The sequence below is a fragment of the Dendronephthya gigantea genome, unplaced genomic scaffold (genome assembly GCF_004324835.1).
Source record: "Dendronephthya gigantea isolate DGI-Jeju-01 unplaced genomic scaffold, DenGig_1.0 000009F, whole genome shotgun sequence".
Classification (NCBI taxonomy): domain Eukaryota; kingdom Metazoa; phylum Cnidaria; class Anthozoa; order Malacalcyonacea; family Nephtheidae; genus Dendronephthya; species Dendronephthya gigantea.
In genome coordinates this window covers 1,882,063-1,907,361 of record NW_021163019.1, presented here as the reverse complement: position 1 = coordinate 1,907,361, position 25,299 = coordinate 1,882,063, and the positions used below count along the sequence as shown (strand labels likewise).

Below are 25,299 nucleotides of genomic sequence, written 5' to 3'. Positions count from 1 at the left end.
TCAGAAAAAACTTAAGACCCAATCTTTACCAACCAAACTTGCACTATTTTTTTATTAACGGGCCATGACATAATCCCATAACTGGATTTTTTAATGACGTATCTGCGTTACTTGGCATCAATTTTATTAACAATGACTCAGCCTTGCATCCCTAGGTCGGTCTTGTGATTCCCAGGTGATTCCATAAACGGACTTTTTCCTAATAGACTCCCACAAAACGGGTTTCAATAAGCACGGGTGCTCAATTCCAAAGCCAACTCGCAAGTATTCTTGTGATGAATGGCTTTTTAAAATCACCCGAGCACAAACTTATATTGTATACGTACATCATTTTTTTATTATTAAAAACACAATTTCATTTCGGTTTATTATTATTGTAAGTCAGTATTTTGCCACCCCAGTCAGCTTATGGTTGATTTTTGTTGAAGCAAGTTGACACAACTTCTGTAATGCAACAAAGATACAATATTTTAAAAGATGCTTGTGTAGGTAACTGGGACGTGCAGGTGGTCAAATATTATTTTCAAGTGTAATCTTGTTAAAACAAAAAAGCCAATCATTTTAGGACTGATAACAATTAACTGAAAAGATTTAAAATTGAAAGGCTTAAAAATAGTTTTTATACCTGTGCATATAGAAATAAATATACCCATCAGAACGTTTGCAGTATCTCACAGCATACTCCTCAATCTTTAAAGAAAAGGAATCTTTTAATATACATGATGGCGTATACAGCAGCATAAGCTGGGTATATTTAGGGCTGCAACCTTTAACTTATCTCAAAATCGCCATCCTTTTAGGTCTTCAAAAGTGTGGATTGAGCTGGTAAATTTAAACGGATGCCAATGGCCCAATATCGAAATTACCTTTTCTGCGGTGATGTCATCGTACCTCGTCCACTGTTCGCTTTCAATATCATAAACATCACTAATGTAATGGCCTGCATGTGTTAAGAAAAGAAAGTCAATGGTTTCCGAAAGAAGGTACCGAAGTGCAAACTGATTAGGTGAGCTTAAAGGCCATGTTACCGCGGTGCAATTTTTCGTAGTGTGTGAAGTTGTTCAGTTTTATCGTTCATGTGGAGTTATACACGAAAGATATGCGCATACCTACAGATGCACTTGATCCAACGTGACTAACCACGCTGACAAGTCTGTAACTGAAATCATCCGTCGAAGCATTTTCTTCACCCATTTCCTGTAGACAATATTGTAAGCAAACACGTTACCGGCTGAGGTTGTAAAGATAAAAGTGAATATAAGAAAAAAATCAATGATACTGTACCTTCATGTCGGTATCATCCCCTGATGTTTCCGGTAGAACTATATCATTTAGCTTGACATTATCCAATCCATCTGTATACAAAACAATTAGACGTGTTAAAATCATAAATTAGAAGTTCTGGAATCAATAATTAGAAGCACATTATAGGATAATTAATTAGAATCATTAATCAGAAGTAAATTAGAATCGTTAAGGTACATTAGAAAATAACACAGAATACCTTGAAGGCTCATTCTTATGGCTTCCTCCATTTGTGATTGTTCCAAATCCTACAACAATATTCATGTTATTTAAATCAGGCTGCCTGGATGAACCAGGACAGCAATAATCACGTTTCGGCTATACCAGACAACATATTCTGCCCACTTTCATCACCGAAGTATACTCACTTTATCTCGCAAGCTCATCTCCAAAGCTTCCTTCAAGTGTTTATTCTCATCATAATCGGCAGGAACTATGTCCATATCCATAGTTTTATTACCCGTCTGTTCAATTTTCCTTCTTTTAGATGATGAACCATGACTTGCTTGCGTTTTATCCGTCGTATTTACTCGTTCTAACTCTTCAAGATGTGTTTTTGTTTCTTCTTCGCTTGACAAGTTTCTTCGTTTAGTGTTGGAACCACCGCGGATTTCATTTCCTTCCGTCGCGATTCGCTCTTCAACGTTGGGAAAACATTCATCTAAACTTGTAACCTTGGCGAGTCTTATTTCTTCTTCTTCGCTTTCAAGTGATTTATTTTCTTGTAGAGTTTTCACCCCCGGGAATTCACTTGCGCTAGAGTCTGAAACCGGTTCCACCGACACTGTAATTTCGAAATTTTGTAATTCTGTTTCTTCCTTTAAGCTTTCAATCTTAGCACGTCGAATCTGTTCTTCCTCGGAAAGAAGATTTAAACTTGCTAGCTTAGCTTTGTTTAAATCATCATCATCGCTGGAATCAATGCAGTTGATTACTGTTGGACGTTTTGTTTGTGCATATACCCAGTCAGGATATTTTTTCTTTGCATTCTTTTGCGAGGAAAACGCATTCTTCTTCAGCGAGGAAGACGAGTTTTCTTGCGTGCAAAATGCAGTTTTCTCCGGAGTTGTATCACTGAATAATAACATGAAATAAACGAAGTATATTAATCATCTGTATCAGACACGAACTGGTTGTAGTTATTTTATTTTGCGACCTGAGAAAGCACGGATATGTGTTGTGAAAAGGTTACCTCAAAGTATCGTCTGCTGCTGACATGTTTAATCGTCGTCGCGGTTTTGTAACAGCGAAATCCTCGTCAGAAAACGGAGTCAGATCACAGTCAGCTACGAAATCGCTTTTAGATGGACTGAAAAATGTAATGTAAGTATAATGTTTATGGTAAGAAGGTGACAATTCACTTCACGGGACTGTGGGGCGCTAAAATTCGAGTCTTTCATTGACTAGCACCGATAGATTATTATAATTTTGTACCAGGATATTCCACTGTACCTTTTCCTTCGACGAAAAAATGGCTGCGGTCCTGAGACGTCAGAACAACAAAAACTACCTTCAATGAAAGGAGATTCCTATTGAATATCCAAATACAGTCAGCCTGATAAAAAATCATTTCCAAATTCCAAAATCTCTTTGTAATCTCTACTGAGACACGTTTACGAACCTACAACAAGAAATCTATCAACTTGAATTTGGTTCGAAATCTTTTCTTGTGTGCCTCTGTATTGGTCAAACCCGCTTCGAAGAATATGTAGAATAATGACTCTGCAAAGAAGACGTTGTAAGGCATTTGCATATTTATTTTTCAATGTGTTTCGAAGTGAAAGGAAAGCATCGGATCTAGCTTTCGTCTTAAATTACACAGATTTAGGTACTCGGCATATCAACATATCGCCAAGCAGGTAAATATGAATGTTCCTGTAAGAACTAACCTTCGTTTTTAACATGATAATATCTGCTATATAGGCACAGTGTAATTTTATACCTTGGTAAAGTTTGTATTTTAACATACTGCGTTGCAGTTTCACAATCGCATTTCTCACAAGTCCTCTCGAGCTCTTCCACCTTGGATAAATGAATTAGGACTTAAGTCTTAAGAATCGATTTCATTTTGAAAGCGGCGAAGGCAACACAATACTGACCTGGAAAAAACGCCCGAGTAATCTTGTCAGGCTGGATGTATGTCTAAAAACAGGAAATATATAAAAAAAATAAATTAATTATGATCGTATCTTCATATATTCACCAAGAAAAAATATTGATGACAATAATGAAACTTACGAGCGAGGTAAATAAAGTGACAAATGGTTGAATATTTCGTGTTTAGTCACGACGTTTTTGCACCTGTCAGGAAAATATTCCGAAAATATTAAACCTAAAGATCTGTATTACTCTTTAATGGCACACAATTTTTACCCTTTACACTCGATAACATGTTTAAGCGAGCCTTCGAAGTTTCTCACCACGGGACAGACCTAAAACAACAACAATGCAAGAAGGTCAATTTAGGCTGGTTCCACGGTTGAACGAAAAAAAACTAATACTGCATTACCTTAGCAATCGTTTCTTCAGAATTATCTTCCAAGGCCTGTTGGACTTCTTCTTTCATTTGATCCAAGAAAATGTACATAAATTCGTGTGCATCCTAGAGAAAAGTTTAACTCCTGAGAACAACACTATACATCGATTAATCTTTGATACGGTGACGAGCGACTTACGTTTTGCTCATAACCACTGAAACGTTCGCAGTTGATAGAATTTTTCAATCTTTTTAGAGCAGTTTCCTTCGCTGTACTTGCGCCATCTTTGTTTTTACATTGAAACAAATTTGTTAAGCAACTAAATAAAAAACCCCAGAAAAAACTCTTTCAAACTATTCTGTCCATGTTTGATGTAAAATTCTCGCAAGCGCTATAGCCATTAGCTATCCAAATTTTGTAGACATTTGGGAAACATTTTAGAAATAACAGTGCACCTGTATTTTTAGGAAGTACATAAAGAATCGTTTTATAGTTTTCTAGAAGGCTTTTCTTACCTGTAGAAAGACGTTCGATTAACAGTTTTAAGTATGTCGTTATTTTTAAGATCTTGAACAAACGGCACAAGACCGAGGATCGATTGTAGGATAGCATTCATGTAGCAAGTATTACCGAGATTTGAGAATCTGAAAGATTTAAATAATACATGATTAGGCCGCTACGGACAGCATTTTGCGACTGTCGACAAGCTGTTTGGGCTATAGCCAGGCTCGTTTTTGCTCCAGGCACATTATTCTGATACAACTAATATTGTGTATTAGTTTTTACGGCGGTCGGCATGTTTCGTAAGTCGGAAACTCGTTCGGAACTTGCCGCCATTGAGCGGAAAGTAACATAATCCTTACCCTTGCGAAGTGATAACCGAATCCTTAAAATATGACGAAGAAAGTTTGGCTTGTTTCCGAAAAGTTGACCGACTGTCTTTTGAGGGTTTGTTGGCACTTCGAGTCTCACTTGATGCCAGGGGGGTTGTGAAGAACGGTGATTCTCTTATTGGGGGGGAAGAAAATCGAATGTCCAGACTTCTTTTCACTGCAGGCTTCCGTGCACTTCGTTTCACTCGAAGACTAAAAAAAAGATTGATTCAGTTACTAAGTGTTGAAATGAGAAATCATTATTAATACTCTGCAGTTAAAAACATCCATATCAATGGTCTCTTTGGATCACGTAAAGATATATGTAGACGAAGCACATGAAAAACCCCAGGCCTTGCTATAGTGAAATGGCGACTTTCGTAAAATACAAAATGAAACCTTTTGCTTACGTTTTATTGTTGCTTCCGTAGAATGAGCTAGCGTTGACTGGACGAAGTTGCGGAGAAGCTGTTTCAAAAAATACAACACGTAGTGAGTCTGATATCAGATATAGATGCTTCAATAACGTAATATTTCATTGTGAAAACAAGGAAATGTTATGTTTTTACTGTCAAACAACGAAAAGAACTGATGTAGAGTGTATTTTTCTTGATTGCTCCTGCTGATTCGGACCCCGAAATCCAAAAAAGCCCAGTGCAATTTGAAAATATTGCAGCTGAAATGATAAGAGGTAAAAAACAAATCTAGAAACGACGCCAACGGCCAACGTACTTTCATTCTCTTTCAAAGGAGACTGTCTCCGAGGAGAACTGAACGTGACTTGTTTAACTGGAGTTATTTTCCTCTCTAGTGTTGATCCAAAGATATTAATATTTTCTTTTTCCAAGTCATCCTAAACAAACAGATCACGTAGAACGTAAAGCTGTTCTATGTGAGGTCTTAAAGCTATTGCAGGTGTACTGCAGTAGATTGAACTGGTAGTTTAATAAAGGTGTCTTCAAATACCGTTGCTACTTTTTCTGTTCTTTTACCCTTCGTTCTCTCTACATAATGTTAAAACATTTGTATGAAAGTGGGCAGTTTATAAGTTAGTTCTGGTGAGGAACTTACAAATTAGACCAAACACACTTTCCTGCCCATCTCTTCCTCAGGAAACCCAAAGGAAGACAAGAGAAGTTCTGATTTTGTATTTTGTAACAAACCTGGACTTTTTTGCCTATGCTGATTATTTGGGTGCGGCATAATTTTTGGTATATCCCTTGGTGAAGTGTTCTTAGTTCCACTGGAAGCCAGTTTATTTAATTGCGCCCTTATCCTTTCTTTTTCTTCTTCAATAGACACACCTTTTTCAGACAATTCTTTTAAGATTCGTTCCCGTCTTATCTGCCTCAGAGTTTTCGTTTCAGGATGTGCCATTTGATTTTCATCCTGTGGTTCAGTGTTTGGGTTTGGTGACACCAACTTTCGTTTTTCTTGGAAATTATTCTGGGATATGGAGCTTTTGTCCAGTTGTTCTGAATGGCAGGTGAATGGGCATCAAGAATTAATGGAGTAATTGGAATCACACTGATAAAATATCAATGCATTTGCCAAGAAAAATCTACATATATACATCATACATTAAGTATTTTACCACATCTAATGCATGACAAGTTGGGATGATCGATCAAGATGAATTGGATGGTTGGTTTGACAAAATAAGAAACATTTTATAAAACATATTTGCACATAATTAAACACACCATCTTTTCTGGCACCTGAAAGTCGTTGAGGAGCTTCTTTTGACCCAGATAAGGTACTGACCCTCGTAACTGGACCAATATGTTCAAATAATTGGGTATTCTTCGACAATGCTTTGGACAAAACTACAGAGAACAGAAACCAAGTAATCATTGTGATAATAATGAATGAAATAATGCCTTTCACTGCCAACAATGAGCTCAGATGTGCGGTACGTACTCAAGTATTTGTTGTCTAACAACAGATCATTTTTATTTGTCTATGTAGTTTGCCCTTGCCCCTTGGAGGTGATATCAGACGGAGGGGTAGATTTCTCAGAGAGTAAATACCAGAGTAAATCGAAATGTGCACAAACTTGCTTACCACGTTCTTTAATTTTATCCAAGCTAGATATAAACTCATTGATCTCATTCTCGTCTGCTTCCTGGAGGTTAAAACACGTACCAGTATCCTCCGGGATTGAAATAGCGAGTTTTCTTTCCCGTGCAATCAATTTGGTTTCGACAAGTTGTCCTACATCGAGCTGAGAGACAGAAGAATCACAACTGAGCTGATCTCTTAGGAAACCTAAAGTATAAATTCTCAAACTGCTCACCTTGTATTTTCTACTGGTTTTCCCCTGCTTGTATTTACATTGAATGTAAAAATTATCGCCCAAACTGCTTAAACACAACACCCCCGGCAGCGTCCTATTTGGTATCGAAGCGGTTTTCGCCGATCTCCAGTTCACCTGCCCTTTAACTTCACACATTAGTTTATACAAATTACCAGTCGCCATGTTGGCTTCCCTTCGAATCTTGAAATCTCGCGGGTTAGCGCGGGAAATTTAGCCTGCATACCTACAGAACTCCCTAATTTTCTGCCTGGACGTTGGTGCCGTTGTATGTACAGATGATGACCACTTTTATGACCATCTACCACCAGTGATTTCTTTCACCAATAAGTTCGTCTGCGAGGTTATCCGGCTTCCCTTTTTACAACACAGATCTCTAACGACAGTTTACCTAAAACTTGATTTCGTACTCACCGAAATTCAGTCTGTCAGAAACGCTACTAAAATCCTAATGGTCCCCATTTTCACAAATGGTTTCCATCTTGCAAACATTAGATATGAATTGAAGCGCTTTTATTTACTATTTTAAACGAGTTGTGTACATTTGCAGTAAAAAGTAGTTGAAAAATTATTGTGAATATACAGTTTAACTTTCCTTTTCATCTCGGAAAAATAAAAAAAATTCATTTAAAAAATAGCGTATTCAACGCCTGGGTTATTTTCCTACTTATTATAATTCTAGTGTTTCTGGGCTCTTTTTCAAAGCCAACATAAGAACTATATGGGAAGAAATTATCGAAATCATTCGCATAACCTTTCTCATTACCGAAGGTTGTTTCATTTGAAGGTTGAAGCTCGACAGGGCTTGCCCCTCATTGCTGACCAGCTTGGGGGGAGACCCCCCCCCACCACTCATAATTCTTCACGAGTGCCAAAATTGATAACTGTGTAAAGTTATCTCAATGTTGGTTCTTCTGAACTGTTGGAATTTTTCCTCATGGTGAAAATAGAATTCCTGCAGGTGTGTCTTCGTTCAGAGCATCACTGAGATTTCTCGGAATGTTCACTTGCTCGAGTCTGTTGCACAACAGAATCGGCGACCTCGTTTAATTTCATTTTTCTCAGCGCAGTGATAATAACTTTCACTTTCGCCTCGCTACCAAGTCTTTGTTTCCATTCTCTCAGCATCTCAACAGCCTGCTCACGTATATTTCCTCTTTTTTCCTCTTTTATGCTGTTCACCCGAACAAGCTTCGTGCCCAACGTACGTGCCAAATACGTCCAATCTGTGCCAACACTCAGCGCAATCGTATCAAACAGATCTATAAATAAAATTGCCAAACCCATAACGGACCACTTGCATAATAGACCAATTTTTGATACTGGTGACAAAGAGAATTTCCGAAAAGAACATGCCAAACTTAGTGAAACTGCCAAGTTTGGCTGCGAAATATTGTAAATCCTACCCGCAAAATATTACCGCCCGCCATATTTGCCCGAAAAGGGTCTGCGGAGAAGGTAGGTAAAGTGCCGAAGATATAGCCATGCTAAGTCGGCAAATTTTGTATACAAAAATTGCCTACTTCGCTTGGCTATATTTTTCGTACTACTTGAGGTTTTCTAGCTAAACTTGGCAATCATTCTAATTTCAGTATGCTCTTTTTAACTGTGGTGATTTTTCTCTTCTTGTTACCCAGATCATAAGTTGGTCTATTATGCAAAAGATCCATTAAAGTGTTTATGAAAATCTGAGTCTGATAGTATGAAGAATCTCCCCCGTCCAAAGCCACGTTCCAATAAGTGGCCCATATAATCTTTCCCTAACAAAATTACTAACTAAAATAAGCTGTGTTTATTTCACCTTCTTCTACGATGCAATCTGGAATCTCATCAGAATATTCCACCCTGGGATTGCGGTAACAATTTAGTACATCTGAAATACAATTTATTCCATATTACAACAATTTTAAACTGTTTAAAGACGCTGTTACACTATGCAATTTTCCTTGCAACTTGCAATGCAATTATAATTTTGAGGGATGATAATTTTTAAAGTGTGTTCGAAATGCTAAGAAAACATTAGCGGATCGTAAGAAATGTTCGTGTTTGACAACTTTAGATGCCTCAGGAGTAGAATTGCATTGCAAGTTGCAAGGAAAGTTGCATGGTGTATCAGCGCCTTAAGTGTATTGACTGTATTGATACTCTCACACCAGTTTTACAAGTGAGTCAGTTGTTCTATTTATTAAAAATAACGTCAGTTTTACCTTCGGATGGGAACAAATGATCCAGTCGAACCTCATGTGATATATCATCAATTTTATTTCGGCAAACAGTCTTCTCTGTCTTTCTTTTATGGACTTTGAACCAGTCGCAGTAAAAATGATAAGGTTGCGATGCTTCGCGTCTAATACACCCTGGACAGAGGGAGATTCTCTTGTAATTCATACCAGGCCACTCGTTTAACAGTTTCTGAACTTCCTAAAAATATTTAAACTCTCTTAAATCGTTTCGTAGCAGGTTGTTGACAATACTGGGCTACATTCTACTATGATATTCTAAAACAAAAATGGCCTCGCAAAAAAATTCAAGACCCTAGGCGTAGGGAAAAAACCATTCGTTTCTTTAGTAAGCTTTCCACAAAACCCCGGACCTGATCAGGGGTCGGTTGTATCAAAGCTGGATAGCGCTATCCACCGGATAGTGATTTTTTCAACCGTTCTAAAGATGCTTGAAGAGCAATAAAATTTCAGCTTTGGAACCAACAATCGTTAAAGAGGATCCTTAATTTAGGAATACTAAGATTTAATCGAAGTTATACCAAACAACGGGCGATTTGGAGGAGATTGAAAAAAACCACTATCCGGTGGATAGTGCTATCCGGTGGATAGTGCTATCCGGCTTTTATACAACTGGCCCCAGAAGAAGAAATATTCGTTGTCCTAGGTTTTCTTAAGCATTCTCCCCCTCCTCCAGTAGAAAGCATCATATTTCATAAATAAATGCCTTGGGACAAGACCTCGTTTAGATATTGCTTCTACAGAACCACCCAACGAAGATGAGCGTCCATACCTCTAATAATATTAACAATGTCCGCCACAAATCATCAAGTTTATCTTTCGGTGCCCTTGCACACACTTTCAGCGTTTCGCATTTCTTAACGGAGAAGATATTGCTGTGTATTAAAACGCTGTCAAACTTCATGTAGAATCCATTCTGCCAATGCTCGTAGTCTTGTGGTTCGTGTCTATGGCACAGCACGCTGAATCGCTCAAACAAGCCAAACGGGAGATATCGTAGAAGCGCAAAACCAACCGTCACTTCAATCTAATGAAGAGAAAAACGAATCGAACCGATATTCGACGTAACACAGGGACACGCACCGCAGCAGCACGCACCGCAGTGCTCAGCACGCACCACAGCAGCACGCACCGCAGCAGCAGGCAACACAACGCACAACAGAACGCTAAGCAACTTAACGCAACACAACCTAATAGGACGTCACAGAACTCACAGAACTGATAGAACCCCACGCGACACAAAAGCCGCCTGAAGCCCGTTTTCCACTACGCGAATTTATTCGCGCGACGCGAGGCGAATCTGAAATCCAGCGATGTGATTGGCTCGCCGCTCGCTCAAAAATTCGCCGCGAAAAAGTAGAATCGCTTCCTACTTTTTATCTGTTCGCGCGAACTAATTCGCCCAGTGGAGAACGGGCTTAACAGGACAACACACAACACAACGCCACGCAACACAACGCCACGCAACACAACGCCACGCAACACAACGCCACGCAACACAACGCCACGCAACACAACGCCACGCAACACAACGCCACGCAACACAACGCCACGCAACACAACGCCACGCAACACAACGCCACGCAACACAACGCCACGCAACACAACGCCACGCAACACAACGCCACGCAACACAACGCCACGCAACAGAACGCCACGCAACACAACGCCACGCAACACAACGACACGCAACACAACGCCACGCCACACGATAACATCCACCACAAAGACACCTGCCTGGTTACGGGGGGTCAGCGAAGGCCAATCATTGCTCATGGACCTGGGGCGGCTATGTTTAAAAAACCATGGAACTAAATAGCACGGAGGGGGCGGAGACCCGTCAGGTGTATCCAAGTCATTGACCGCGGCTGGTATCTCACATGCTAAACCAAAATGAGCTAGCATTGTCAATAACTGAGGAAATATCGTATCCGAGTCATCAAGAAATTTTGACCATATGCATCTAAATAAGAGATGAAAATATTGATGTTATACTCCAACAGTATACAGTATTCTCAAGATTTCTGAAGGAACTGAAATTGATAGCTTTTCAGGCATGTTTAAAACGGTTGGATAAAACAGTAAGGGCGCTTTCCTATGCGGTAAAAACGGCCAGACCGGTCCTGTTGTATTTCAGTACAGACAAATTACTGGTATTTTAGAGCGTTCAAGAACTCTGCATTCAAGTATATTGTTGTTTACATGTGCTTGACGCGAAAAAGTGAGCTTACTTTAGAAGAACTTGTGACATCACCCCACTGTTTAACAACACCATCTTATCCAAGGCGAATTGCTGTGGAAAGACGCCCAGATTTCGACTACACTCGTTGTAATTCAGATATTCTTCCATATCATGTCGAAACAACTGCCTCAGAACTGAACCCAGCCAGTACGGATTGATGATCACGTTTTTCTCCAAACCAGAAATATCCTAAGAAAAGAAAGGGTTATGGTGGATGTTGAGATAGCAAACGACACGATAACAGTTACAAAACAACAAGGAAAAAGACTAAAAACTAAAAAACCTTGTAAATGAACTAAAATGGTGCCTGGTGAAAGATAATTCATATGCAACAGTATATTGAAAATAGTAAATTCTGCCTAACCTTGAAATACTGCAGCTCTCCAATCGCATGAAGATAGCTTACACAGGATTGCAACTCTCCCTCATTGACATCCATACCCTGTTCGTTTAGAACATCTTTCAGCTTCGCAATGGACAACCAGGGAATATCTTCGTTTTTTCGGCATTTCTTTATCTCTTTCTCTATGTTTACCCACGATTCAGGAAGATCGATGTCGACATTTGGGGAGAGGGTCTTGTTGCGAGCAATTCTTACTAATTCTTGTCTTAAAAGAGGCGTTCCTTCGAGGCTAGTGTTGCTTACAGGAATCACGTTCATTTTCAACTCGTTCCAGGCACCACGGTTGTCGTTGGCATCCTGTGCACAAAAGGCGGGAAGTATTTGTAATGGAAGTATTTTGTAAAGTACAACAGCTTATTGTAGAATATTACCTACACTGGACCAAATAAACGTGGTGGTCCAGTGTAGATAGTTTTCTACAATAAGCTGTTGTGGTTTGTGTCTGAACTACCTGAGAACGATATCTCAAACGTGGTGGCCCAGTGTAGATAGTTTTCTACAATCAGCTGTGATGGTTTGTGTCCAAAAAAAATTTCCTAGTCTTGAGCATGAAGCGGTCATAGCCTGTGCCTCAACTCTCAAAAACTGAATCTCTTTCATTTGCCATACCTTGTACTCTAGTGAAATGATGGGCAAATTGTCTTTTTGTTCCCTGTGTTGTTCCAGTATCTTCGCAAGTTCTTCTGAAGGAATGCAACGACCTTCCGTCTTCTTTATATGTTTGCTTTTTTCCTCAATCTCTCTGACCATTTCCTGACGTTGCTCTTTCAGGTAGGTCAAAATATTTCGACACTTCAGATCAATCTCCTCTTCATTTTTACATTCGTCGATGTGAGTGGGAACGATCAAAATCCTGGCCCTGGGTATGCGGGCTGCAACCATGGATATCCACTGACCAATATTCTCTTGGTAACACTTTTCATCTTCGAAGATAAAGCGAAACAGATCCACTGCTAAAATGAACAGAGCCCCTGCATAGGAAAACACAGCGCCTTAGAAACAAATTTCATTCACTTTGCACTTTAAATACCAATGACATTTGTATATTTAAATTTTAGCCCATCAAATATACATTTTAGGCTATAGCCACAAAAACCCATCTGGGACCAGGCAAACATATATCAGGATGCATATATCAGGATGGTTGAATTGGTGGGATGGTCGGGCATATGTATGTATCAGGATGGATTGATGTATCAGGATGGTCAGGCATATGTATGTATCAGGATGGATTGATGTATTCAGGATGGTCGGGCATATGTATGTACCAGGATGGATTGATGTATCAGGATGGTCAGGCGTATGTATCAGGATGGATTGATGTATCAGGATGGTCAGGCATATGTATGTATCAGGATGGATTGATGTATCAGGATGGTCAGGCATATGTATGTATCAGGATGGATTGATGTATCAGGATGGTCAGGTATATGTATGTATCAGGATGGATTGATGTATCAGGATGGTCAGGCATATGTATGTATCAGGATGGATTGATGTATCAGGATGGTCAGGCATATGTATGTATCGATCAGGATGGATTGATGTATCAGGATGGTCAGGCATATGTATGTATCAGGATGGATTGATAAAAAACAATGGCCAATTGAAGGCTGGCTAGTTTTAGAGGCAATGTTTTTTTCCTAATGAATTGACATACCTTCAGACAAAAAGAGCTGGTGGGTCATCTGATATTTTCTCTGCCCAGCACAATCGACGACCATGAGTTCAAGTTCATCCACGTGAGGCTCAGGTTTCCAGTGGAAGAACACAACACCGAATGTTCGGTCATCTTCTTTGATCTCGGTCGGGTCACATTTGATTAATGCATTCACAACGCTTGACTTTCCTGCCATTGATTCACCAAGGACTACAACCTGGGATAAAGGTTTATGGTAAATAGAGAGGGGGGTAGAGAAGATTGCTTTCTAATACTGGCTACATGTGTGGCCCATAAAATATTTTCTAAATTTCAAAATTTAGTACAATATCATGAGCAACCAACCTTCAGACGTTTTGCATGAATGTTTTTTGTGTTCTTCTTCGCTTGAAAGTAATTACATATGCTTTGAATACCCTGATTGCAAACTTGAACAGGTGGGTTTTGCAGTGGGTTATTGTCAATCAAAAGTGTCTCAATTTGTTTCAGATTTGTAATCTCTTCGGGAAGTTTGTACAACATGTTCTCGTGGAGGTTGAGATAACGCAACTCTTTTAGCTTTCCAATGCTTTCTGGAATCTTTGTCAGCTTGTTTTGGTTTAAGACAAGGTACTCCAACTTCACGAGATTTGCGACATTCTCATGAAGTGAGGTCAACTTGTTGCTATTTAGGTACAATTTCTTCAAGTTGACCAGTTCGAACAGACCTTCAGGTAATGAGCTCAGATTGTTATTGGTCAACTGAAGTCTTTCTAAGTTGACCAAATTTTTTATTTCGCCACAAAGACTCTGCAGCTGACCATCACTGAGATATAATATATTAAGATTGCGAAGCTGGGTTATTGCAATTGGTAGGGTGCTAAACATATTGCTACTCAGGTCTAAAGTTTTTAGACTTTGAAGTAGTGCTAACTCATCGGGAACACCAAGCAGTGTGCAGTTGCTGAGATGAAGTTCTTCCAAATTCAGTAACTCGGTAATCTGTTGCGGAAAGGTTCCCAGCGGATTGTTCCGTAAATCAAGAACTCTCAGGTTTTTTAAATTCTTCAGAGTGCAAGGGATTTTAATGCACCGTGCGTCAGGATCTACTTCATTTTCACATCGACAAAGAACAAGGTGTTCTAGGTTAACCAAGTTCCCGAGCTCCTTTGGGATGAAGGGAAAATTATCAACGAAGAGCTTTAGAACTTGAAGGTCTTGACGTGAACACACGCTGAATGGAAACTGTGGAGGTGCATCGAACCTTGTTAAATCGCAGGTAACCTTGTCACCTTCATCTATTTCAGGAGGATCCGGGGGGAAATTGTTATATATAAATTGAAAATCATCATCTTCCTCTGCCATGATGAAAAAGTTTATATCATGAACTAAACAAATAAGTTTTAGATTCAATACAATTTTGTTGAAGCGATTCTGAAAGACAAGTCTGACATACAAGATATAAATTATTTAGCAAATACAAGAGAGCTGGAATTCATCAGGATACAGCATCATTAATAAATCTTAATATTTAATAGGGCTTAATGCCTTTGGTTTAATTACAAAACAATGCTATTCAATAAACAACTCTTTCCTAGAAATTCAATATATCCATACATAAACAATTAGACAAATTATTTATAAACAGTTAATTATTTGTACAGTACGCAAATATAAACAAGGATATCATTTCACTATTGTTTTGTGATGAAAATTCCTACTTCCTACTGTAAACATGATTCGCTAGTTTCTACACTGAAAACTAGGAAGTCCTCATTTGCAAAAGAATCACAATCTAAAGTTGCTACCTCAAGGGAAATGAAAGCAAAAAAATGATCCATATCGATACCTTTCATTCAAAAGTGAAAGACAATATGACAAACAATACGCAAATCAATGCAGTCAGTGTGAAATAATGCAACGGCTTACCTTTGAAAGATGAACATATTAATAATAAAACAACTTGTTGCAAAGTGTCATAAAACCCAGTCAACACTATATTGGGAATATTCACATAAACACATCATAGGGGGTCGCGAAAAAGTAACTTTTAAGTTCAAGCCCTAAGGAAGTTGCCTTCAAATCATCCGTGCATAATGAGTTTCGCTTATCTCGTGCATGGAGGAAGAAAAGACATCTTGCTCAAACGTCCGTAGAATTCTTTGAAACTTGGCATGTTTGCATCCCATCTCAATCGGCAACACTCGTATTGTTCTCGTTCCTCGTTCGGAGAAAAACGATTGCTGGACGGGAAGTGTCGAAAATGACGCAAATGACGTCAAATATTGCGAGCAAATTATGCTAATTTATGTTCAAGTTTCCCAGAGTATCGAAGCTTGTGTACTAGGATATAAAACGATTACCTTACTTGCGATTGTTTAACAATCATCTTCAAGGAGCTTTAACGAATACACCGCGCCCCACGACCCACGAGAACCCACGAACGGAGGGCCAGGGTGCAAGGCAGGCGCGACTCCAACTTCTTTCATACCTGACTCAGCAGCTGAGCATTCATTAAGTTTTGCAATTCTTCGCCACAATCGACTTATCCAAGGGGTATCCAAGGACACATATTTTACCGAAAATTTCGAAGACTAGAAGTGTTCGTAATACACCAAAAAATGAAACAAGAACGCTTTTGTTTCCCACCATTAACCTACCATCACCCTCACGAAACATTTTTCAAACAATTTGGAACATTTACAATGTGGTATAAATGTGGTTGGTCTATAACAGCCAATGCGTCACCATGACGCCAAAAACAGTATGACAAAAATTTCTTTTGTAAAAGATTATTTCGGATCTTCGCACCTTGGGTGTGCGTTCAACATTAATCCCACAATAACTCAATAAGCTGGATAGTTTCAAAAATATGATGAAAAATATTTACTATTTTACGCTGTGACGTTTTCGACACAATTTCCGGTGAGGTGGCGTTGTAATTATACCCTTGGGTGACTTTTCACTGCGCCAAAATTTCTTCCTCAAAGATATAAAATTCGTATTTATTTTAAGGCGAATTTTTGACTCTTAAGACACACGTCATGTACGCAGACTCAGCAAACCTGTAACTTTCCATGAAAAATTCAGATGGAGGTTGATGAAAGGGTAAAAATTCGTCTGGATATGTCTTCGGGCGATTTCGTAATGGTTTTGATAAGATTCAGAACTATCGTCCATGATAACCCCGTTAAATTATTTAACTGCGAGGTATGTTAGCTTAAAAGCATTTCACCTTGAACGAACAGCATTTTGACCATTTTTGTCCAAAAATTGAATATCTTTGTGTAAGTAGAGTTATGACATGACATCCATAAACAGAGAGATAGCCTCGTATTAATACATTTCTCGAAATATCTCGCATTCTTTCTGGCCTCCAATTAATCTAATATTTCCTTCCTTCCTTTCTTTCGCTAAATTCTATTTGTTTTGGCGAAGAAAGTAAACAAATTAACAGACCAATGAATTCTCTAATTTCCCTAATTATACACAGAGTAATAAAGAGAAAGTATTTTTGGAAAAACTGCATTGAAGAATTTTATTGCTTCAAATCTTTATGAATTGGTAAAGTTCAATTGCCAAATGACATACATTTAACATATTGAAGTAGAGTTGTTTTTTTAACGCAGAGAGGGCGTATATGACAGCATCCAATATGCCAATAAGTCAGCGATAATAGAGTTTGTTTAAATCTTCATGGTAAACTTATGTAATCATATCGAATGTAATTCCCCCAAATCCTGCGATTCCAATTCCCATGACTTATCGTTCAGTTACGCGGGTTATCAAAAATACTTCCGTTTCTGCTGCATGCCTTTCAAATGCTTCACCATGAAATTCTCCGTCTCGATTTACGCGGTTGAGCAGAAAAAAGCGCCGTTTCTGGCTTGGATCTGTCAGAATGGCAAACGCGTAGCACTTCCCGTCCCTTTTGAAACGCGAGGCATTCTCGAGTCTGCTAAAGTGTGAGTTCAACTCTGTGTGTGGGATGGCCTTGCATTGAAAAACATTCACTTTTTAATGAACTATCGTCGGCTTAATGAACACACTTTCCAGAGAACAGAAAGCGGATTAAAAGTGGTAGACCTTGAACCCTGACCCTAACACATTAAGATCTCCTTTTCAAGTTTCAAAGCACTTCGAGAAAATACGAAGGCCACTTCAACTCTAAGCTCTGAGCAATGTCCGGAATGACCGACGCTGGCCTTTTGACAGAATTAATCGGGGAGAGTAAAACTATAAATCATGTCGGAGAACCGTGAATCATTCTTGTTTAAATGTGTTCTTAATAATAGCAGCCATTAGAATTTCATAAATAACATGTATTTGAGTCACCCTGAAATTTAGGATGTGCTGGAGTTTGGGGGGGGACGAGGGTGGCCAGGGGGGTATGAACTCCACTCCAACGAAAGGAACCATGGTTAGGAAACTATCTCTCTTGGGATGTATTCGTTTAGGATCAGGCCATACTTTATACTTACTTTCATATAAACCACCTTTCTACCTTTAAATCAAGCCATATGCCAAATCTCAACATGCCCATGACTACTGTGCACAATCATAGCACGTTTAAGGACTTAAATTGGTATAAAAAAGGACGCTAAGTCTATGGCTATCAGAGGTAAAAATAGATTTCAAATCCCAAATTATATCGCCTTTGTCACGGAATTAATTGCATGGCAAGGCTTTCAAAACATATATATCGCCTGCTAAATACGAACTTATAAAAAACCCAGGACTCTAAGAATGGTAGATAAAAAGTAAAGAAAGTGAATATGTTATGCGCGCTTTAAGAAACCCCGCGAGTTCAGATCTAAAGCGTCAATCCTCGTGCGCATTTTACATTACATTCTGCTGACCTAACTAATCTGGCATCTCTATAATCGCTAAATTCTGGCTTCCTAATACCACTCGACAATACATATCAGTGTTGTTTCAGTGGATGAAAACATGAAGTGAATTGGGGGCCTTTTAAAAAATTGATCAATTAAATGGCTATCATATACGCTATTAATGTTCTTAAACAAACAGAGGTAGGAAGAATATTATATGCGAGGCCGGCAAAGGGTTGCCTAATCTCATAACTCGCTACGCTAATACTTTCATGTAAAAATAAACAGCGCTTTCAATTTGAGCAGTTAAATTTCTAACATTCAAAAACCACCATTATGGGCATGTTAAAATCACGACTACAGCTTGTGATTCGGCGCATTACATGTGAGCAAGAGTAAGATTGACACATAAAATGTGTTTCAGTTTAAAATAATATAAATACAGTTTAATATTATTTACTCAACAGATTTTCAAAGGTACAGCTGTATTTGCGAGCATCATATTTATGATATTTACACAGAACATGAGGTAATCCAGCGAATTAGACGTATATCACTCGGATGATCATAAGCCATATATTTCCACAAGAGAGTCACCCTATTCTAGCGCAACCTAGAGTCCTAGTCCTGTGCTGTCCTCAGATAACCGCCCAACAACAATTTACTGCTCAGCCCTGATCGTCGACAAATTATCTCTTAACAGACTTAAACACCTTTTCTTCAATTTTTATTTTTTACAGGGGGTCACACCCCACATCCAACACACCCCACATACAACACACCCCACATCCAAAACGCCGCACATACAACACACTCCACATACAATACACCCCACATCCAACACACTCCACATCCAACACACCCCACATCCAACACACCCCACATCCAACACACCCCACATCACATCCCCAACACACCCCACATACAACATACTTCACATACAACACACCCCACATCCAACACACCCCACAACAACACACCCCACATCCAACACACCCCACATACAACATACTTCACATACAACACACCCCACATCCAACACACCCCACATACAACACACCCCACATCCAACACACCCCACATCCAACACACCCCACATCCAACACATTCACATCCAACACACCCCACATCCAACACACCCCACATACAACACACCCCACATACAACACACCCCACATACAACACACCCCACATACAACACACCGCACATCCCCACTTAGGCTCTTAGCGCCAGGCATGGGGACCGTTTATATTGAACTAGCCTGCACAAAACAAACACAGAATGGGAAAAAAATGTCGTATATGGCTTTGCGCGCCTTGTACCAGTATGCGGCAATCCGGATACGAAAATATTGAAGATGTTAATTCAACTGTTGTTTCTCAAAAGCGCTTGAAGTTGACTAAGTCTTGACTGAAGGATTATTTCTTTTAAAGAATGGCATTTTAATAAGTCAGAGAGGTTAATAAACAAGAAGACGAAGACGTCTGCCGCCTAGGTGGATCTGTTTAGAATGTGATAATAGCTTTCCGTTTCGAACCTTTTCGGGGAAGATAGCCTTGGGATGCTTTCAACGAAAGGTGAAGATGCGGGTTTCGAGGGAATCGCAATCTCTGGCGAAAATATTGCCACTTTTAGACTAGATTAGAATTTCTATCGTTTTATTTGAGGAGGATTTAACCAAAATATTTTTTGAAAGTATGATTGATGCAAATTTACTCGGATCACAGTAATCAGCAATCCCAAACATCTTGTGGTTTATTTAGAAGTTTGGCCAAATTTTGATTGTTCATAACTGTGTTAATTGTAAGCCATGCAGTTTCCCAGCTAAAGAACCATTAACTTTTGGCAGGATTCAAAGCGATAATTCCGGCCCTGAAGCCATTCAACCCCTCCCCCCCTACACACAAGCCTCCACCCCAATCCCCTCTCGTTTTGATTGGCACGATTGACTCTAAAGATGCATAGTAAGACGCTTTTTAACCAGAATAAAAACCAATGATATTGGTACAATGACTGATAGGTGTATATCATCATATTAATGGCCCGATTTCTTATCGCAACCAAGATTCAACCGGTCTGATAAGACCCGCATGATATCCTGTTTTAGCACTTGGAAATATTTACTATTCAAAAAGTGATTTATATGAAAAGTATATCAACTTCAAACGATAACTAAATTAATCGCAATTACGTCCTACTTAAATCCTATTGAGACTTATCGAATGTCAACATTCCAAGAGTAATGCATGGTTCATAAAAAACTTTTTTCTCTCTTTGTATTCCAAGGTCATCCACTGGCTTTTCACAGAGTTATTAGGCACTGACGTTTTTTTTAAATACCATTCCAATTGTCTATAGTATGGATAACGTGGAGATTAGCTGAAACCCAATTCATTGAATAATTCAAAGCAGGAAATATTGCTGAAGATACAAAAAGAAATCTAAAGTTATTGGATACTAGCATATATGTACAGCTTGTCCAAAGCTTGCCAATAATTGCGACATTTCAACGCTTCTAAAAACATTTTAGTTTCGACGCTGCCAGACTTGGAGAGGCAGTTGTGTCTGATATATATATCTGAACTTCCTCAGTTTCTTCGCCCAGGTCAAAACGTTGATGACTTAACTTGTATTCACTTGAAAATTGAAACGCCTAGTTTTCTGTGTGTGATAAAATCAAATCAATTGCATCTATAGTTTTGCCTCAAGGGTTTAAACGAGCGCGCAAATTTAGTTTACCGCACCGACCTTGGCTCAAATTGTTTCCTTGCATGCCTAAAAACGATTCAAGGGTTTCCACGATTTTGAGCAAAATCAGAGGTGTTTACAACAAGCTATATCTCAGAAACATACGGCAATGAAACGCCATACTGCGGAAATAGCTATTCATTCAGCGACTATCGAATGGTTAATTGTCTCGGATTTATAATGCGAGAATATGTGCTTTTGCCAAAAACACTTTGTTGAATTAGGCCGTCCAAGCCCACTCAGAAATCGATTAGGCAGCGATCGAATAGCATTCACGACTCGCTGTGTTTGTCAAGTGTTAAAACCCTCCCATCTTTTACAACCAATGCCACTTCTGTGACAAATGATCGTCCAAACAACACCAGTATCCGGTCTTCATAATCGTGGGTAAACAAAGCCAAATTGAACTAAAATGTAAAGTTTGCTCCAGTATAACACAGATTGAAAAGAACAAGGCATTGGTTGTGTAAACCTTACCATGAACCGTGTTTCCTTCCTTACAAAAACGACCATGCAGTTTTATCATGTCAGAATTGACAATAATGTCATCTGAATAAATTCAACTAAAAATTTGGTGTCTCAATATGAATATATCTGTTTTATTTACCTACATTTTGATACGAAACTGCGATAACTTTATTTTCGAAATGCAAAGCAGTTTATTGGTGAATAAATTCGCGGAGTTTTATGCCCGAATGTTCAAAGCACAGTCTTTTAGTTAATATGGTGTAAATTCGTGTTTGGCGTAGCCATGAACCTAACCCAAGTTTGTTTGTATATTCATGGTAACATACAACCAAATCCATGATACAAAACAACAAACTCACATATTTTCAAACCCAAATATTTAATGATCTAAACGCTTATCCGTAAAGCTTTAAAAACCATTAAACGCCTGCTAAATTTATCTCATTGTGGAGACCTGTAGAATGTTGGTAGCTAATATAGTTTACCGTATTTTATTATCTTAATGGGATTTCAAGTTCACCAATTTTATACGGCTTAACACTCGTGACCACATATGTGAGCATCCGGTGTATTCACAGTGGCGTGTCTAGCTCGCTTGCAGTTTGGTAATCTGCCCAAAATGAGGTTTTTAATCTGACCAAAAACACGTTGGTACCGGCAGGTAACAGAACGTCATGGTTCGTTCCTAGGGTATGCGGTTGGAGCCGCTAAACTTGTGTAGCCAACGACGTGTTTTGAGACTTGGAGTAGATTTTGTTACATGGCAGGAATTAGTCCTCTGCGCTTACTAATAGCCTTCAAACCAACTTCCGAGTAGCACACCGTGATATTGACATGTTTGCTAATTGTCAACGCTGAAATGTTTATCGTCAGTTATCGAGGTGTCAAAACGACGCACGCCTTTTGTCCCACAACCTTCTTTAAATAATTACTCTGTCTACTTAGCGTTGAGATAAAGTGGGCTGTTTTGCACTTCCCTTAGTTTGGTCAGGCGTTCAGTCTTGAAGGATCAAGAAAGCAACGCTCGTCGACAAAGAGCTGTTAGTAAGTCGCGATCTTCGAAACCGTCATGGAGACCTCTAATTCGAGTAGAACTGCTTTTTCCGTCAGGGATATTCTCAATATGCCTCAATCGAAGGAGATGGACACGAAAAGAGAGAATCCAGATATTCCAACGAAAAAGCTTGCCAATGAAGTCAAGGATGGACCACCAAGTCGGGAAGCGAAAGAACTGAAGGAGTCATCTTTAAAAGGTAATAACAGGGATGATCTTCTATGATATTCCTCCTGGAATAGTTGAGAGTTCAAATGAGTGCATTTCAAAATGTATCAGAGTCGTATAAGATCAATTGATCCAGCGAGGCTGGATGGCATGCCGTGCATGCACTTATGAATCAAAATTTGCCAATTCATTTGGAGGACTTCCTCTTTTCAAAGTGAATTGGCTTTCATTTAAGAAGACGTTATTATTTGTGTAGCCCAGATCACGTAGCGATATTGGCCGTCTAAGCGTTCGTTTCTTTTGCGCTGAATAACATGATAGGAACGACACTCGCGGTACGGTTAAGCGTCTTAGAGAGCAATGATTTACAACTGGGTGCTGATCTGTTCTGAAGAAGGCTCTGCGCACGGAAAACTTCAAAGACCTTCTAATCTATTCAGAGCTAAACCAAGGAAGCTTATTTGCGCTTAACTTAAGAATGGAAGGAATCAAGGCATTGGGCTTAAAGCCGTACAATCGATGCCTGTCTATCCTGTCGCGTCAGCTTAGGGACACGCGCATAACCAGATTCGGCACATTGTGCATGTGCGAAGTTTTAGAATTGAAAGCACGATGATACATCGGGTCCAAGTACTTCCTTCGTTTGACTTTCGTATTCTTTAGAAGTACTTATTACAACTTAACGCCAGAAGGTGGTCGCACAGGCTCCTCGAAAACAATAGGAATAAATGAATTGATGTGTCACTTAATTCTCTCAAATTAATATCATCAGTTCCCCGCCTATTCCGAAGCTGAATGTCGCCAATTCCAGGCTGGTTAACACTATTAAAGCTGTTTTTGAAAAGGGTACAGATTAACAGTACGATGTAACCAAATTATATACATATACACGTAGTTTTACCCTTTGAAGTATTTTGGCTTACAGAATAGCTGAGATTTTCTAAGCGCTGTTTGAGATTAGATTTACACTAACTTGATGCATTCGAAGCATATTTTTTAGGTATTTTACGCGCGAGGACACAGCATCTTAAAATTATATTTACTTGTTTCAGAAAAACAGCCAAAGCTGGTGGCGTCAAGTGTTGAAGTCGAGCGACAACAAAGTTCCAAGGGGAAGCAGAAGAAACGTAAGCGAAGGGTGTTGTTCACGAAAGCTCAAACTTTCGAACTGGAACGAAGATTTCGTCAACAACGTTACCTCTCCGCTCCTGAGCGGGAACACTTGGCGAGAATGATATGCCTTACGCCAACACAAGTCAAGATTTGGTTCCAAAATCATCGCTACAAACAGAAAAGACACATCAGCGAGCACGGGGAAGATGCCTTCGATAGCCTGAGCATGGCTCACAGCATTTCAGCCTATCCGATGCTCGTGAGAGATGGCTTAGTCTATCACAACCCAACTGGCAACTACACATCGTATTTTCCACCGCACGGAGGAGAATTTTGCGGTGTTTACCCTGCACATCTCCCAGCATCTCCGTACTTTACCGCTGCTCCTTGCCATTCGTGGTAGAAGAATTGTGAAAGCGTGCTTATGAGATATGAGCTGGCCTCAGTAGACTTGAATTCGTTACATTTCATGAATTCTATACTGATATACGTGCACGGATTACAGCCTTATTTCTTGAACTACGATGCATTGGAAAATACTCTGAAGTTTCCCGTGAAGACCTTTTGCTTTCAAAGCGTCTTAAAACGCGATATCTGAAGCGATTTCACCTTCCGCTCATGCATGCAAATCACAACAAAATTTATCGCCTTCATCCACGAACCCACGCGTCTTAAACCGGATAAATTGAAGACATAGATACAGTAGTTCTATATAATAGCAACAAAATGTTTCGGTTGAACTCAAAAGTAATTATTACCTTTCTCAACTTTGTAAATTTAGTAGTAAAATTTATCCTCGAAAAATACCAATGGACGAAAACAACAACTTATTAATGCATATATACACAGGTTGTATTTCAGCAAAATGCTCGAAAAATTTGGAAATATATATATAGATAAATGTAAGCTCAAAGTGAAAACGTTTGTCGCTAGTGAAGAGATCTTCTGTGGACAGTTTAAAAAATATTTTAAAAGAAAGAATTGTATATATATAGTATTATATGGTATATATTTATTTTAAAATCGATGTACAGATAGAAGATTTTAAATGAAAATAATAGAATAGTGTAAATGGGCATGATTCAGTGACTAAAATGAGTTCTCTTGGGGCTAACCTTTTGAAAAAGATTTTGAAGAAGGAAGATCTTATCGGAGTAGGCCATTGGCATTGATATAGCTCTCATGAATTCATTCCGAAAAGCATGCAAGTGTGTCTGAATGCTTTGTTTAAATCCCATGCCAAGGAATGATAGGCGTTTTCATATATTGCGTGCGTGCGTGTAGATTTCAACCTATGACTGAGAAAATATCCCGTATGAAAACAGCTGCTTCTTCGTACACAATACGACATCGTTTTACATCAAACGTGTCCAAAGCAATAATGCTTGGAATTTTATATAAATACACATGTATTTGAATATAC

The 25,299-nt window shown here is 39.1% G+C and overlaps 3 protein-coding genes across 5 annotated transcripts; 1 reads left to right on the top strand and 2 right to left on the bottom strand.

Annotated features, from left to right (window-relative positions):
• Positions 1-327: 327 nt before the first annotated feature.
• On the bottom strand, positions 328-7,139 carry LOC114517587 (ubiquitin carboxyl-terminal hydrolase 37-like). 3 transcript variants are annotated; one of them, XM_028537373.1, is made up of 25 exons: positions 6,951-7,139; positions 6,719-6,878; positions 6,358-6,480; positions 5,818-6,129; positions 5,621-5,658; positions 5,387-5,507; positions 5,065-5,122; positions 4,646-4,867; positions 4,298-4,426; positions 3,981-4,101; positions 3,815-3,907; positions 3,679-3,737; positions 3,544-3,606; positions 3,405-3,447; positions 3,248-3,327; positions 2,927-3,027; positions 2,758-2,815; positions 2,498-2,614; positions 1,674-2,379; positions 1,505-1,553; positions 1,285-1,355; positions 1,110-1,197; positions 867-940; positions 626-690; positions 328-444 (listed from the first exon to the last, which is right to left on the bottom strand). In XM_028537373.1, exons 1-25 carry the CDS (start codon positions 7,131-7,133, stop codon positions 402-404), a joined length of 3,177 nt encoding a protein of 1,058 aa, XP_028393174.1. In that variant the 5' UTR covers positions 7,134-7,139; the 3' UTR covers positions 328-401. The 3 variants fall into 3 exon arrangements, with proteins under 3 accessions (XP_028393174.1, XP_028393176.1, XP_028393175.1); XM_028537375.1 differs by having other exon boundaries at positions 5,959-6,129; XM_028537374.1 differs by having other exon boundaries at positions 6,373-6,480.
• Positions 7,140-7,464: 325 nt separating this feature from the next.
• LOC114517569 (malignant fibrous histiocytoma-amplified sequence 1 homolog) lies at positions 7,465-16,232 on the bottom strand. Its single transcript, XM_028537349.1, has 11 exons — positions 15,422-16,232; positions 13,859-14,880; positions 13,514-13,730; positions 12,463-12,824; positions 11,815-12,150; positions 11,440-11,639; positions 10,946-11,171; positions 9,981-10,235; positions 9,176-9,389; positions 8,770-8,841; positions 7,465-8,230 (listed from the first exon to the last, which is right to left on the bottom strand). The coding sequence occupies exons 2-11, from the start codon at positions 14,855-14,857 to the stop codon at positions 7,950-7,952; spliced, it is 3,162 nt and encodes a 1,053-aa protein (XP_028393150.1). The 5' UTR covers positions 14,858-14,880; positions 15,422-16,232; the 3' UTR covers positions 7,465-7,949.
• A 5,817-nt stretch (positions 16,233-22,049) lies between these two features.
• On the top strand, positions 22,050-24,849 carry LOC114517565 (homeobox protein XENK-2-like). Its single transcript, XM_028537344.1, has 2 exons — positions 22,050-22,794; positions 23,816-24,849. The coding sequence occupies exons 1-2, from the start codon at positions 22,611-22,613 to the stop codon at positions 24,277-24,279; spliced, it is 648 nt and encodes a 215-aa protein (XP_028393145.1). The 5' UTR covers positions 22,050-22,610; the 3' UTR covers positions 24,280-24,849.
• Positions 24,850-25,299: the final 450 nt, after the last annotated feature.

What these genes read in the sequence shown, in the direction of transcription:
- LOC114517587 (XM_028537373.1), bottom strand. Translation starts at nt 7,133, where the DNA reads ATGGCGACTGGTAATTTGTATAAACTAATGTGTGAAGTTAAAGGGCAG. An exon ending in GCATAGGCAAAAAAGTCCAG is followed by an intron (nt 5,659 to 5,817) that starts GTTTGTTACAAA and finishes AACATTATGTAG; the next exon opens with AGAGAACGAAGGGTAAAAGA. An exon ending in ATGACATCACCGCAGAAAAG is followed by an intron (nt 691 to 866) that starts GTAATTTCGATA and finishes TTTTCTTTAAAG; the next exon opens with ATTGAGGAGTATGCTGTGAG.
- LOC114517569 (XM_028537349.1), bottom strand. Translation starts at nt 14,857, where the DNA reads ATGGCAGAGGAAGATGATGATTTTCAATTTATATATAACAATTTCCCC. An exon ending in ATGTCACAAGTTCTTCTAAA is followed by an intron (nt 11,172 to 11,439) that starts GTAAGCTCACTT and finishes TCTCTTATTTAG; the next exon opens with ATGCATATGGTCAAAATTTC. An exon ending in CGCTGACCCCCCGTAACCAG is followed by an intron (nt 10,236 to 10,945) that starts GCAGGTGTCTTT and finishes TCTCTTCATTAG; the next exon opens with ATTGAAGTGACGGTTGGTTT.
- LOC114517565 (XM_028537344.1), top strand. Translation starts at nt 22,611, where the DNA reads ATGGAGACCTCTAATTCGAGTAGAACTGCTTTTTCCGTCAGGGATATT. An exon ending in GAAGGAGTCATCTTTAAAAG is followed by an intron (nt 22,795 to 23,815) that starts GTAATAACAGGG and finishes TACTTGTTTCAG; the next exon opens with AAAAACAGCCAAAGCTGGTG.